Source organism: Pempheris klunzingeri, chromosome 2, assembly GCF_042242105.1.
Source record: "Pempheris klunzingeri isolate RE-2024b chromosome 2, fPemKlu1.hap1, whole genome shotgun sequence".
Taxonomy (NCBI): domain Eukaryota; kingdom Metazoa; phylum Chordata; class Actinopteri; order Acropomatiformes; family Pempheridae; genus Pempheris; species Pempheris klunzingeri.
This window is the reverse complement of record NC_092013.1, coordinates 23,495,402-23,511,476: the sequence shown is the minus strand read 5'-3', so window position 1 is coordinate 23,511,476 and position 16,075 is coordinate 23,495,402. Positions and strand designations below refer to the sequence as shown.

Below are 16,075 nucleotides of genomic sequence, written 5' to 3'. Positions count from 1 at the left end.
ATACTTTTGGCACTGATAAAAACTTTTAGTAGGCAATTATCAAACGCCTTTTGACATTCGCTAATCACAGCAGCCTAACCCCACGTACTACCTGCCTTCGTGATATCAATTGCTGGACGTCTCAAAACTCAAAACTTCATTATGCAAAAACAGAAACTATCTTGTCTGCCCACACCCAATTCTTTCATCGACAGCCTGCAATCTTGAAGCTCACATCACATAACATCAGGCCAACTGCAAAACATGTGTTTTATTTGATTCTAGCCTTTGTTTTGATGACCAAGTAAAGACGCTTGTTCAGTCATATTTCTTTCAACTCAAGTTCATTTCAAAAATGTGCTCCTTCTTATCATTTGAGGATTCACACAGGCTTGTCCCCGCCTTTCTCATCTTGATTTCTGTAACGTCCTCTACACAGATATTACTCAGGCTTTTCTCTATCAACTTCAATTTGTTGAAGACGACAGAGGGGCGGATTGTTGCCGGTTCAAGAAAATGGGATCATACAACGCCAATTCTGGTTTCACAAGGCTTTACATGGCCCCTAATTATGTTAATGATCTACTAAAGCCTTGTAAGCCTGGGTGCAGGCAACCTTCCTTTTGTAGGTCAACTTTTCATGTGAAAAAACATTAGGAAGTGTTAAGTGTTGTTGGTGGTAGCTTAGCAAGGATCAGTGGTAACAACTGGAGTTACTGAAGGTATGAAAGCATCATTTCTGTTAAAAAGACAAAGTATTCTGAGCAGAGTGGTGAGTGTGACATGACTGGTGTCCTTAGGAATTACAGATGTGGAAATGAACTTAAAAACATTATCATGTGAGCTGTTGTTTCGGGCTAAACGTAATTTCCCACTCACTGCTCTCTTATGGATTCTATTGAAGACTCTATTTGAGCAGCTACAGGAAGGTTTTAAGTCAATCAAGTACTATTAATTAATAATTACCTGGTAGTTCTTCCATGCCGTTTGCAGGGCTGAAGTAGTTCTTGAGGGCGCTGTATGCATTCATGGCCACATTGAGGTAGAACTCTGGGGCAAAGGCGAACAAAGACCCAGTGTTGTCAGCGTGTTCGATGGTCCGAATGCAAACACACAGCAGCCAGTACACATCCAACATCTTGTCCTGGACACAGGAAAAGAGAGAGTGACAATTATTCTTTATTTGGATCATAAAGAATCTGTTTTTCTGTTTTTGTTTCTGGGACTAAAGAGAGAGATGAAAGTGAAATCAGTAAACGGATGAGAAATGACAAGAACAGATTACCCAGACACTAAACAGACGTGCTGAGGAGCTGGCTCACCTTGGAGTAGATGGTGGCGTTGATCCAGGCCAGTCTCCTGCTGAGGTGGTTCAGCTTCTCTGCAAAAACCTTCTGGCTTTTCTGCAGCTCCTCCAGGATGTCTGGTCTCTGAAGGATAGACAGAAAACACATTGCGCAGTCCTGTTAGCACCGTCTCACTGGGCGTCTTCATGGCCGTCGCCACTACAAAGTCTGAGGACAAGCGGCGACAGTTCGAGATTCCACTGTCAACAAAACCTCAGTGTGTTTCTTCACCTCAGTGGTGGAAAGTAACTAAGTACACTTCTTTTCATGCCACTTTCTGCTTCTACTGCGCTACATTTCAGAGGAAAATACAGAACGGTAATAGTGTAATATCAATCAAGGTCTCAATGTCTACTTTTTAAACTCTGGTATTAATACTTTTGCTTTTTTTTTTTTAAGTAAAGGATCTTAATGCTTCCTCCACCACTCCTGCTAATGTTGAGTAGTTTTTGTTGTGTATATATACACAAGTGTTCTAAAAATGTTTAGGGCTAATATATGAACAGCTGACACTGGACGGGACCCTAGACTGGTTGCCAGTGAATCACAGGGCTGACACACAAAGACAAACAAAATAACTTTCTCGCTCACTATCATTGATTTCGGTCTGGTTGAGTTATATTGTGTTTATTCTTGTACTTACAGTATGTGAAGTTGTGTGTATATATATATATTTGAATTCCATTGTGGAATATCCCCTGGGACATTATATGAAGGCTATTAATATGTATATGAGGAGAGTATACTGTGCTGTTGGACACTGGTGGGTTTACACATGTGAATATTTGATATGTTGTTGATTAATATGTCCGAATAGATCCATGAGAAGTGGGTCATGTTAATGATACTTTGATACTTTTGATAAAATGCATCCTTTGCTAAGATTTATATTGCACTAGCTTCCACGGAGCACAACTTTTACAAGTCAGACCGTGGTCCTGTTTACTATCATTTTTTAATGAGCTGACTTCTTAATAACATAAATCCAACACTTGCACTGACAGGTTAGGGGGTGATTTTCAGAGAGAAGCCAGTAAACAACTTTCACTGCTGTGAAATGATTGTAAATAAAACATGTGCTCTGTATACTTTTTGTTAAAAGGCTGATCCCTAATGTGGATTGCTCTCCATGACGTGGAGTGTACTGTTTGAAATCAAAGCAACTAAGCGCAAAGATAATTGCAATTATTACCATTTACAGCATGAGTTTGACCAGCCAAGGCAACATGCGTTTTCCTCTCTTACCTTTGCATTCAGTGCCAACACACAATGAGCAAATGATCGTGATGTCTTTGTAGTTTCTCTTTGTAGTTCCACAGATTGTAAAACTTCCTCTAATCATGTTAGTGTTAAGCTTGCTGATGACACTTGTGCCCTGCATGAAGCTAATGAGATGAGCTATCATAACAGGCTGACGGGTGTGTTGACTGGAGCACGACCAATTATCCACTACTGAGAAGCAACAAATAAAAATAAGTCATCTTTGAGTTAATAACTGGTGCATGTAAACTTCATAAGACTTTTAATTTGAAGTTCTCAAGAGAGCACAGGGGGGGAGGGGGGAGTCAGAGATACTGTGTGAGGAAAAAGGGACAAATATACAAGTACAAGGTGATTTAAAAACAAAAAGGTCACGACAAGTTAGTTCTTCTTGGAGTCATAGCTCGGTTACATCTGATCACAGAGACGTGACAGTAAGAACACTCTACATGCCGAGTGACATGAAATAGAGTAATGAAATGATCTTACTCTTGTGGGACATCGTGCGATCTTCTCCTCAGTGTCCTTCAGCGCGACAGCATACTCATGGACATCGTCTGAAACCACCACCATCTGGAAAGAGAAGGGAAAGACGCCACGTTCTAGTTTGGACTTTTAAACAGTGTTCATTATCTAGCTTTGTGACAGTAAACATGCCAGTGTGTGTTCCAACATGTCAATTAAATAAACTTCATAAAACGACAGGTTAAATGGGCTTTAAAAAAAATTCTTTCTGTACTTTTCTAAACTTAAATTGGGCAGTTTTTAGAAGATTATTTCCATTCACTAATGAAGTTTACTGATTATTACAAAAATACTAAATTAAGTCAAACCAAAAGACCAAAAAAGATGATGATGAAGTTGGTTATCGAGCTTTCTGGAATCACGGTAATGTATGAAACTAAATAAAAATAATGCTGTGTAAATCTGCGTATTGGTCTTTAACAAAACCAGGTGATAATACTGTATTTGCATGTTTAGCTGCTCTTTACTGATCTGATGGAGATTATTAACTGTAATATGACCAAATGTTAGTTTGGAATTCCATCAAAAATGAAACAAATGATGTGTTAGCTAGATTTATTCAGATTTAACCTTTTTTGAAAGTGACAGTCTAGTAAGAGGACGCTGATTACAGAGAATTTAGTGAGAGCTATAAAAGTGGGGGTAGCATAGGTGTATAAAACTCACAAAGACAATTCTCTACAAAGGAATAAACAACAATATGTGAAACCTTCGCAACATTAATATTCTTTACTGATCTACTGTATATACTGCAAGATTCGAAACAGCTCATCACGACTGTCTGCTGAGATGGTGACCAATCAAATGGCATCACGAGTCAGAAAAAACATCATAAAAAAAACCTAGAATTCAAAACACTGAACAGCAAATTTCCAAGTCCTGAGCAATATGGTATCACATGGTACCACGGGGCTATAAAGTGGCCCCGTTCGGCACTGGTGGGATGTATTTTTAAATTAGAGAAGGGACGTGGCAATAACAGAGAGGTCAAGAGGCCGGGCTGTCGGGAGGACAATTTCTGATTCAACAGCAGGCCAGAAAATGTGAAGATTACTTGGAGATGAGACAGAAAAGAAAAGAGATGAAACAATCATCACAAGACGGAAAAGTCAAAAGCCAGAGGCCAGTCAGAAGAAAAAAAAAAAACATTCGGGATTCATTAAATTCTGAATGCAAAATAAAATAATGAGATATTGTTACTAGACAGACATTCACACAAAACAGCAGATATGTTTGATGTATGCAAACACATTATTCATGTGCACGGCTGCATTAAGGCAGAGGCGGCTGCAGAGGTCAAACTGCCTCGCGGGGGTTAATAAAGCCTTACTGATTACAGCCATGTCATCGCCTCGGTGTGACACGACCCATTAAACAAAGACAGTAAAAGCCAGCACACACAAGTGATCCTTCACCGCCACCGTCACTGAGCTCTTCATCACTGAGCAGGTTACAACCGTGTCTGTCCCGAGTTTATTCATCAAGCTATCTACGCGAGAAAAAGCTCCTTATCGCACCTTGAGCTCAACTACGTAGCGGGAAAAGTGAGAGTAACATTAGCAAATCTTCCAATTTTTGCATTTTATTGCAAGGGTGGCTTCCATCTGTACGCCTCATGGTGCTCCATTTAGTCCTTGAAAACTACAATTCCCAAGAGGTGCAGCCTCTACCGCTAGTGATACATCAGTGTGTTGTATGCTGCCATTGATTAGAATGTTCTTTCTACCTACTTGTCCAGTGTCGTTTCATGTCCGCTGTGACGGAGGTCGGATAGGCCGAGAGCTCAGAAATAAAATGATACAGAAATGCACAGATCGAAGTGTGCAGAAACCCACCTTTATCAGTTTGCTTTTTTTTTTTTGATGCTTCGAGCCCCTTGGCGAAGATGTGGCCGGGTGGAGCAGTGGTTCTCCTGCATAAATCTTCTTCTGTGAAGTTGTTTCTGATGTTGTGAACATGCTCACACAGAGGTGCCGAGAGGAGAGAGCTTCAACACAAGTCCATCGATATAAACCTCGCTTTGTTTCTCCCCCCCCAAAGCTTTCTGTGTGTTGCTTCCTTTAGGTGAAGGTAAAAATTCTAGCTGTAGCATCAAAATCTAAATTCTGTTCTTAGATGTTTCTCATGAAGCCGCTAGCAGGGCTGGAGACTGTTTTCTGTTCTTCCTCATTCACTGACTTATGCCTGACGTCCTTTAGCTATATCATCGTTTGTTCACTTGTCGGATGAAGCTACAGTATTTGATGCGTTTGTGTTCTCATTTCTGAAAGGTTACATTATACACGGTACGCAGTGGAATCAGTGATTTATTTGCCTTCAGTCCCTTTTACTTTGTTTCCAGAGCTTGTGTCTGCAGATCTGTCCTGACTGCACTGTCAACAATAAAGTTGATAAGTTGATTGCCTACAGTAGCTTGTCTCAAAAAAACGCATGTCTCAGGAGGTGTGCAACTTTGTTTGTTTCCAACTTTTGCTCTCCCAGGTCGCAGTATTCAAAGGCTTTGTAGCACGCGCAGGTCTCCAGCATTCCCCACCAAACTACCAGCAATAAATGGACTGAAAGCAACAAACAGACTGCACCAATTATCCCTAATATCATCTCCCTTTTCTACAAGCAAAAGACAGAATACTCTGAAAGATGCTCCACTCGCATAATGATTCTTAACAGGGGCTTTAAAACATGTTTGTCGAGACTCATTATTATGATGCCACAGCCTCAAAGAATGAATGTACAGCAGGAGATGATGCAATCACATCACAATCACATTTCAGAGCCTCCGTGTGAAGGTCAGATTATTTCATATGAATAAAATATGCAACATTAACCTTTTGTCTTCGCATCCTGACAGATGCTCACTTCACATAATATACTCCTCCGCTCGGTGTTTAAATTCGACCCCATCAAGCAGTGGCCACAAATGCTCATCTTCAAATCTTCAAAACCTTTGTATTATTCAGTCGAAAGCACTTTGAGGTTATGAAATGTGTCTTTTATTTTGAGAAGCGAAAGATTCTTAACTTGAAGTTTGAATTCCACATGCCTGTGAGTTTTGCAGAGATGTAATATTTTGTCTGCAACACGTTTTAAAGGTGTTTGACCAAACTGATTCTCTTTAAAAGTTGTTTTGATGGAGAATCATTGATTTAATTAAACAGAGTTCTGCCTGTCAGCTGCAACGTTTTACAGATGTGCTTATTACGTGCTCACCAGCACACAATAACTGTGACGCATGCTTGTGAAGTCCCATACAGTCTGTCCTGAAATGTTCAGGAACACCTCTTGTATGGAGCCATGTGTGTGTGTGGGGGGGGGGCAGGGATTCATGTTCAGGGTATCTGTACTACCAAATTTCCTACCTCAAGATCTAGTAATATTTGAGGGAACATGCCAGTACAGCTGTGCTGTGAATGGAAGTAACATTGCAGGGGCAGGCACATAAAGGATCCCTTCTGTCTGATGAAAGACACTTTTGCCTAGAGCGAGCGAGCTGATCACAAGACTCCACTGATTACCTATTTGAATCTGCATCTAGTTCACAGGTGTCCTGCAAACACTTGCACGGGTGATTTGATAACCGACAGGAAATACAAGTTCTTGTGTTTTTTAAACACATTGCAGGAACATCGGCACTGGACAAAAACAGCTCCTCGCACACTATGTCCCTGAAAATGATAATGCACACTTGAATCCAGCCCCATCTTCTTCTCCTTCTGTGGAGTTTTATGGCTGTTGATTTCCACATCTGCCAAACCGTCCCATCTATTCAAGCGATGCCATAGTACGTGTGAAAAGGCAAAAGACAAGAAATGACGCCGACTGTAGATGCATGTGTGAATAGTGAAAACCACTAACGTGTCATTTACCCAGAAAGAGGCTTAAGGAAATATCACATAGTACTGCGAGTACAGTGTGGTAGCAGCACAGTGGTGCAGTGGTTAGCACTACTGCCTTGACCTTTTTTCCACTAGTTGATAGCACCTGGTACCAGGTACTTTTTTAGTACCTACTCGGCCGGGGTTCCAAGCGAGCTGAGTCGAGCCGAAAATGTGACGTGAACAGCCTGCAGGCCACTGATTGGCTGGGGAGTGACGTCACTGGATGAGTCATGAGAGCGACTCGTTCACAAGAACCAAACCCGCCGTTTTTAAAACCCTGGAAACAGCGACCGTGTGTTTTTATTATTTCTGTGAACGAGGTAAACGGCTACACACAAACCAAACACTCCATGTCCTTAGTTGTGTTTGTTTGTGCCGCATACAAATTACGCCACTGGAGTTTCAGGCCGCCTTGCTATGACGACCCCACCCACTTTGAGGTGGTACGCAACTGTAGTCGAGGCGAGTAGAGCTAAAACTGTGTAAAGGAAAAGCGCCATAAATTGCCTGTAGGTGCGAGTGTGAGCGTGCTTGTCTGTCTCTACTGTATGTGTTGGCGTCCAGTCAAGGGTGCCCCCCCCCCCCTCGCCCAATGTCGCAGCCCCTTAAGGATAAGCGGTATAGAAAATGGATGATCAATGGTAGTATAGTGCAGAGTACCATTTGGAATTGGAATATATTTATGTAACATTAATATTCTTTCTATTGGTTTACTCTATTTCAATTTTATACTTTTTTCAATTCTATCAGAAGGAATCCAGTCAAGACTAAAAAACTAGATTTTTATTAGCTCTCTGTTTAGTCTGATAATGGAACATTAGACAGATCCTGTGACGTGCCTGACACACACACAGTATATAATAATAAGATTAGAGACAGAAAGTGCTAATGCACGTGTAAACTCACCTTTCCCAGCTGTTGATGAACACTCAGGTTGTACATCATCACGATCCCGTCGACAATCTCAAGTAGGGACTTATCTGCGATAGGCTGATCGGGCTCCTCCAGCGGTCGCCCCAGCAACAGGCCGTCGTTACCATGGCTTCCCTCGACTTCAGGTTGAGGAGAAACAAGCAGGAACGAAAAGAAAAAAAAGTTGGGAATAAAATGAGAGATGGCAGGTGTAGAGTAGTCGGATCTAGCACTTTACAGCTGCAGGAGCCAGCGGGAGGAGGTGTTGTATCCAGTGGTGTGGGATTCCTTTTCCAGCAACCTGCTCTCGATAATTGGCATCACGCTGGATTTCCTGAGACTTTCTAATTCTAAACAAGTCAATCACAGACAAGTTCCTCACTGGACACTGAGGTGAATAAAAAAAAAGCAGCTGTTAAATAATCTGGCTGGTGAAGGCAAGATCAAACAGTCTTACAGCGAAATGAATATCAGATCAAACTGAGACCTGAAGCACTAAATCACAGTCATGTCTAAATGTGAGGTTGATTACACAGAACACTACCCAACGTGTTTTTTGTTGTCAACAGGAAATAGGAAGGAAATACTACGTTAAAGCTTCGCCGTCAGAGAAGGACTTCATTGTCATGAAATGTAATTTTTCTATTCTATTCTATTTAAAGGGGCACTCCATATATTTTACACATGAATTTCAGTTTGCTCATCTTCTGTAGCACTGGACGATAATATAACCCTGTTGGTGTCTAACACACTCTGTCCAGTGCATTATGGGACTGCATTATGGGAAATGTAGGTTTATCCCATACGAGTGATAAACAGGCTTCCTCTGTATCAATTAGGATAATTCGTTATTCAATTTTTTAGTCTCTTGTGAGTCTTACAATTACAAAAATGGATATGCAACACGATATCAAAGTACTAGTCCTTTAATCACTGTGGCGTGGTTGATTACTCACTGTCCTCCTCAGTCCTCTGCTCCACGGCGAGGGTGCGAACTTTCACTTTCTCCGGCTGTGTGAGGGGTCGCCTGGGCGTCATGAGACTGACGGCGGCCGTGCTCAGGAAACGGTTGGCTCGACCCAGAGTGGGAGAACTCAGCCAGCTGGGCCTCGCCAGAGCTCCGCCCATCGCTACGGCACCAAACGGTCTCTGTTGTTAAAAACACACAGATTAACTAAAGACCATTATGTTCCATCGAGATCTGTGACCCTGATTCATTTCTACTTTGCTAAAAATCAACAGTGTATCTCATGACCTTGAAAAGTTTAAATAAAAAAAAAAAACAACAACCCTGGATTTCAAACTGATTATTAATGACAATTGTTCCACATTTAGCTAACATACTTAATACATCTAGATTGGTAATGTTAATTACATGGCCTCTGTTTGTTAAAATAACATGTTATAATATTCATTATTATATTAACCCTTTATAGGGCACTCATTGAAATACTTAGAAATTCAAAACCCTAGACCATTACTGGTGGTCATTACAAGACTTTTTTGCTTTTGTGAGTTTTTCAAAAAAATTTTAACGTTACGGTGAAAATCAAGGTCAATGAAGTTACCATATATGGTTTCTTGCCGGTCTGTCATGTAGCCTGATTGTCGCTGATTGGCTTGGAGAAATCTCGTAGTTCTATTGCCTCATGGTGAGGCAAGGGGCGGCATTTTGAACTCCCACTTCAGTTAAAAATATGGCCCCTTGCCCAATAAAGGGTTAATAAAAGTGTATGTACACAAAAGCATAAATGAAGAAAAGAAGCACTCCACCTGAGCAGCTCCGCTCTCCTCATCGTCATCCAGGTCATCCATTGATGCGGCCTGGATCTCTGCAGGGTCGATGATAATGTTGGCTTTACTGGCAAGGTCGTCTGGTAGACAAAAGAAAATGTATCATATCAAAACAAGTTCAGTTCAGTTTGAGTCCGTGTTTTCATTCCTCGCGCACACAGCTCCTGAAGCGAAGGGAAAAGGTCAAATCTGACTTCTTCTGAAGCAAACAGAGAAGGTTTGTACCACAGTTGCATCATAGCGTCTTCTCAGAAGTAAAAAATACACAAAGTGAACATGAAAGACAGGACATGAAAAGACAGACAGACAAGGATCACTAAGAGCAGCACAGAGTGAAGTCCAAAACACATGCCTGTCCAGTTTATAACAGACATCGTGTTCAGGCCTGACACACGCAGCAGAGGGTCTTTACATTATCAGAGCAACGGCTTTTTGTCCCGCTTTGCTGCCAAACTATTCTACGAAATGAAATGGTGCAAGGTTTGTTCAGAGTTACTTTCTTTCTGCTGCATCTATCAGCTCAGTGCAAATGGAGGAAGTCAAAACTGTTGTTGCTAATCTGTTGATGGAAACATGCCAGCACCAACATATGAGCCTATTTGGGGACCAATCTGACGACAGAAGAAGACCATCAGGAGAGCAAGAGTCCATAAAAGCTCATCAAATGTGCCGTCTTAATATCAGCTACAGGTACGCACTACTACTGCGATAATGATATATAAGTCACACTGGATGATATCAGTGTATATGTTTAATGATTAATGTTCATGTCTGAGAGTTATGGGTCTGAAAGAGAGCGACTTTTGACTCAAATTCACCTAACGTAATATCTTTGCATCTCCTCCAACCCTCCAGCGCCCCCCCTGGGGAGGCTTTTATCTTTTTTGTCCCACTGAACGTCCGTGTCATTTCATCATGCCAGATGTGTTAAATCAGAGAGAGAGGGCAGCTCCTTCTAACGGGGGCTGCCTGTGCATTTCCCCCCTCTCACGTGTACATTATGCAGATGGAAAAGCCCTGGCTGGCATTCAATCACAGTGATCAGTGAGCCAATCAATACATGAGGTCAAGCTTAGTTAACAACAGATGACACAACATCATGAGAGCAGCTAGCGTGTGATGAATGACCCAGTGATTTACAGAGCTAAATGATGGGGGTGTTAATCAAGCTTTGATTAAATGCACAAATACTGATGAGAGAGCAGGAAGGGAAAAAGAGGGATTGGTGAGAGAGAGAGAGAGAGAGAGAGAGAGAGAAAAGAGGAGAAGCACAAAGTGTAAATAGGAAAGAGGAAAAAGAGAGGTTAAAAAGGAAAAGAGAAATGAAATGTATAGAAGAGTTAAAAAAAAAAAAATAGCAGCAGGTGGGGCTACAAACACATCAGCAATATTGAAACATATTTTCAATTCTACAGGATTTTCCTAAATCAAAAGGCTAAAAACACATCTGACACAATGTGATGAAGTTTAATAAATATAAAATATTTGTCCACGTTCTCTGGAATAACCAGGATAAGAATGTTGACCAAAAGTTCCCTAAGATACAAATGTACTGCTAAGATGGTCATGGTTGTTTCTGAACTCATGGACAGAAACAAGGGAGCCCTGGGCACAGAGGTGTGAAAGGCACCCCTCCTACGTAGGAGCAAGACTCCCAGTGTGAAAGAGACTGACGTGGTTGAGCATTTGTGTCTCTTTGTGTCCCTCGTTGTCATTTGAATGTTTTCTTTGTAGTTATGGTTGACACATACTGAAAAACCACTGAACTGAAAATCACATCAACATGAGTCTTTCCTGATCCGGACATGATGGACACATTGGAATACCAGTTGTAAATAAGGTGACTGGATGTCACAAAGAAGTCTTTAACCCTTTCATGCATAGAGGTCACTACAGTGTGCAGCTATTCAAAAGCTGTTTTCTTGTACATGCATGAGTTTTGATGGCATAGTTGCACACCAGCCACTACAGTGGAGGCTACTGCATCATCTCACACACTGCTACCCAGTGGGAAGCCATTGCAAGTGGAAAAAAAAAAAAAAGTGAAGCCAAGATGGTGGACAGACAGACAGAAACACCAAGTTGCTCATTTTGTGCAGGTAAGAAAAATATGGTGACATCAAGTAACACCTAAGGAGTCGTGCAATTGCTAAATTTCCCAAGTACTGATTATATATTGGGAGGAAATTATGATTAGTCACATGTCCACTGAAGTGTACATCATGCAAAAAATAAATAAAATTTGGGTTGAAAAAAAAAAAATCTTCAAATCTTGTTTTTCATGCTTAAAGATGAATAAAACGGAGGTTATCATAATTCATGCATGAAAGGGTTAAAGTAAAGGTGTGGGGAGGGGAGGGGCTTCTGTAACAAGTCTAAAAGACAGTAATGAGGTAGTGAGGATCGCTCCGCATGAATCTCTCCTTGAACAGCCTCCTAGAAGTCAGCCTGGCAGAGTTTAAGAACGACGAGTCAGTGAGCCTCTAAGAAGAAGAAAAACTGTTAAAATCATTGGAGAAGATGTAGGATAATCATATCAAGTTCAGTGAAGTATGATTTCATTCAAATATGTGTAAACAGCTGCTGGATGGAATATTAGACTGTGTTTGTGGTATTTTTAAAACATCATTTGACGTGTCTTCTCCTTTTCCACAGTTTCTGCTTAAAATTGTTTAAGTGAGCAACAACTGACGTATTGTGATCTTTATATGAACCGAACTGCTCAGGCTGGGGTCCACAGCCTTACTGGCAGCTTCTATAACTAACTATAATTATATTATAGAGTATTCTTAGTTTTGCATGTATTTGGCCATAAACCGTAAAAAGCATTGGACGAATTAAAAATGCTGACGTGATGGTGGCACTAGATGAATGGTCAGAGGAAGTTATTACAATTCACCAGACAGGAGCGTGACTGTACGAAGCACATTTCATGACAATCCACATAGTTGTAGAGCTATTTCCTGAGAAAGTTTAAAGAAAGCCTTGAGCTGATGTGGAACAGATGGTTCTGATGTCCTCAGCTGTTGAGATGAGCGACCTCTGAAGGACGAGTAATAAACCGGCCTCTAAATAAAAGTGAAGAGCAGCTCTACTTCTCAGGAAAAATCGAAATGAATGAGCCACTGTAGCAGGGAATTGATTCCAGCCGTGGCACTCCGTCTCCTTTGGCACTGAATGAGCAGCATATTGCTCGAGCGGTGAGCGTGCTGAGGGAATATCAATCCACATTACACACCTGTCTCGCACATCTGCTGACAACAACAAGCAAACACCAGAAAGCGTGCAAACATCGCAGAGCTGTGCGAAAACCCTCATCTGGTGTGGTTCACTGCTGTTTGGTTTTGCCTCACGTTAATATTTACACTGCTGCCAGTCTCCTGAGTAAACTTGACCGCCTTGAAACACATGAAACACATTAAAAATACATTAATCGTTTTAAATTACTTCAGTTTCAACGGCCTATACTTCAGTAAGGTTTGCTTTTTTGGTACTCTGCTTTATGCATTTAAAGAGCAGAACTAAACCAGATCAGACGGCTCAGATGTTAGTTTAGACTGATATGGTTTTATATGAGCTGACTGGCTGCTGATATGAACTGGGAAAATGCTAAATGAATCAAAATGAAAAGTATTCTGAAAAAGTTGAAAAAAAAAAAAACTATTCTGTGACTATTAATCAAATGCTGTAGTTCATTGTACCTCAGTGTAATTAATACATGCTCGTATTTGTATTTCTAAGAACACAAAGCAATTCCTCCCCCTAGTGGAGGTCAGCGACACCAAGCAGGAGACAACTGAGTTCTGTTACCTCTGCAAAGGAGGTTATTCTTTCACCGCCATTTGTCTGTGTGTTTGTGGGCAGAACTACAGGAAAACTACTGGCCCTATTTTCATGAAACTTGGTGGACGGGTGTAGCACGTGCCAAGGAGGAGCCCATCAAATTTTGGAGGGGATCCAAACAAGCAATTAACAGCTGATCTAGACTAGATCAGCTCCAAGTGCCATTCTAGCTTCTCCTGTCACCTGCTCGAGTCAAAGTCAGTCAGTGAAGCTGAAAACTATTTGTTCTTTGTTTCAATCAGCGTTTGAAGTCTCTTTCGATCAGTTAACAACTCAAACCTTTTTCGTAGAGACGTCCTGATACATGCTCTTAACGGCGCTTTCACACCTGTAGTTTGGTTCATTTGATCCAGATCAGGGGAGAAAATGATCCGTTGATAAATGAACCAAGAGGAGGGAACATGGAGTCATGCAGACTGACAAGAAGTCTGCACTTAACTGCTTCAAGTGTGGTTATTTATGTTCTCTGGAGTCAGAATGAGCTCACATAGATACAAGCGACCATCGATCATTAATAGGATTATTAGACTGCATGTTATTAATAATAACATTAATAATAACATGCAGGTCTAAAGAGGGGAAAAGAGGAGTGTTGTGCAGGTGGAAGGAGCTGTCGTATTTACACGCACAAACATGTTTACGGTGTTTTCACAACATAAATGAACACAGGCGAACACAGACTCGAACAGGTTAGACGTGAAAGCACCACAAGGATGTGCATCAGGGCTGGTCCGGACATACGCCGATGGATCAATAACGCAGATCCATTATTAACTGCACTCTGACGTGCTCTGTCCATCCCGGCCTGCTGGCGTAGCAGCAACTGTTCTCCTTGAGCAGTGCCAGCTCGACAGTTCAGGACGTCACTGTCACTCATCATGAACACAGCCCGAAGGCATACCGACCTTTGAGTGTTTTCTTCAAGTGGGAGAGGAGCCCCCCGAGTCTCTGCAGGTCGAAGTAGTCCACCTTCCCATTGTAGAAGAGCTGGGGAGGGACGTAGGCCTCTGGAGAAAAACAACACAGGGAGAGAATAAGAGAGGTGACGGGTAAAAAGGTGAGAGGGCGAAGAGAAAAGAGCAGAGATAGAGTTGGGGGAAGAGCAGCATGTGAAGTGAAAGTAAAAGTACAGATTTAAACAGACAGGGACGCATACAGAGGAGGAAATATGGCAGAAAATGAGCAGGCCATTAAAAAACAGAGGCCACGAGGCAGAGATTATGGGTGACAGGGGAGCAGAGATAGCGAGCACATCGTAAACAACTTTCATTATAATTCAAGAGCAGTAAATGTAAGAGAGCTTCATTGTCCTTGTTGCCATTTTCAGTAATAATGAGAACGACCCAGAGGAAACTGCAAACATGGGACACACACACACACACACACACACACACACACACACACACACACACACACACACACACACACGTAGTGTATATTTCAAGTGCACAAGAGACTGTCATGGATTTAACAGCTGTTTAATGACAATCTCTTCCATTATAACGTCTTGGACCTTCCACAGAGGGGATGAGGGATAATGTGTGCCACTAAAAGAAGCTTTGAGAGGACAGAGAGATAAAGGGCTGTTGCTGAGGAGAATCACAGAGCTTAACGTTTGCAATTAGACATTAGTATGAACGGGATGGACTTCTTTGCGCTTCAATTTACTTGAACCGCAGTATTTTAAATAAAGTTTCTACTGTATTGCACATTTAAAAGCGCTTACAGTGCAGTAAGCGTAGTAGGCGGGTGATAACTTGGATTATTACATGAAATGACATGACGCTGCAATAATATCAGCGCCATTTCACTTTAAATTTAATGCTTTTGCTTTTTGTGCTTTCACACTTTCACAAAGACACCGTTAGTACAATGATGATGCAAGTAAATAACAAATGGTTTGTTTAATCATTGATATGGTTACTTCTATCCAATACTATTTCAGTCTTAACTCTCCCATATGTTGAATGTAAACGTGTCTCTGGTTTGTGATGCAGTGATGAATAAAAGTTCACTGGGCTGTACCTTCACTGCTGATGCTGCCTGGACTCTTCCTGTTGCCGTCGTCCCAGCTGGCCCTCACAGCTGTTATGAGGCGGTGGAGGAAACAAACCATGTACTCTGGAGGGCACAGAGCTGTAGGGTGCTGCTCAGACACACACACACACACACACACACACACACACACATATTTTATATTATGGTAAAAAAAAAAAACACACATAAGAGCAAATAGTGGAGGAAAGTTGCATGACAACAAATATTTTTATAAATATAACAGTCCAAAACCAAAAGACATTCGGTTTACTACCACAGAAGACTATAACAGAAATACATTCCCATTTGAGATGCAGTTCATTTTTGCCATTTCTCCTTGAAAAGTAACAACTTATCGTTTAGGCATTACACAAAATATAATAACTTGGATATAGTCATCTAGTAGTCTGCGGTTTATAGCATCACCTTTGTTTTTCCCCACCTTGAACGACACACTTTTTAAATACATTGAAACACTTGTCATCCAAGATGAGAACGACTCAT

General features: G+C 41.4%; 1 protein-coding gene across 1 annotated transcript in view; it reads right to left on the bottom strand.

Moving 5' to 3' along the window:
• Positions 1-16,075, bottom strand: part of LOC139213051 (E3 ubiquitin-protein ligase RNF123) — a 148,136-nt gene that overhangs the window by 112,933 nt on the left and 19,128 nt on the right. The window contains exons 20-27 of the mRNA XM_070843666.1: positions 15,560-15,680; positions 14,440-14,541; positions 9,671-9,771; positions 8,854-9,046; positions 7,892-8,037; positions 3,075-3,158; positions 1,302-1,409; positions 946-1,123 (exon numbers count right to left, since the gene is read on the bottom strand). Of these exons, the coding sequence (XP_070699767.1) occupies positions 946-1,123; positions 1,302-1,409; positions 3,075-3,158; positions 7,892-8,037; positions 8,854-9,046; positions 9,671-9,771; positions 14,440-14,541; positions 15,560-15,680 (1,033 nt within the window). The remainder of the gene's footprint in view (positions 1-945; positions 1,124-1,301; positions 1,410-3,074; positions 3,159-7,891; positions 8,038-8,853; positions 9,047-9,670; positions 9,772-14,439; positions 14,542-15,559; positions 15,681-16,075) is intronic.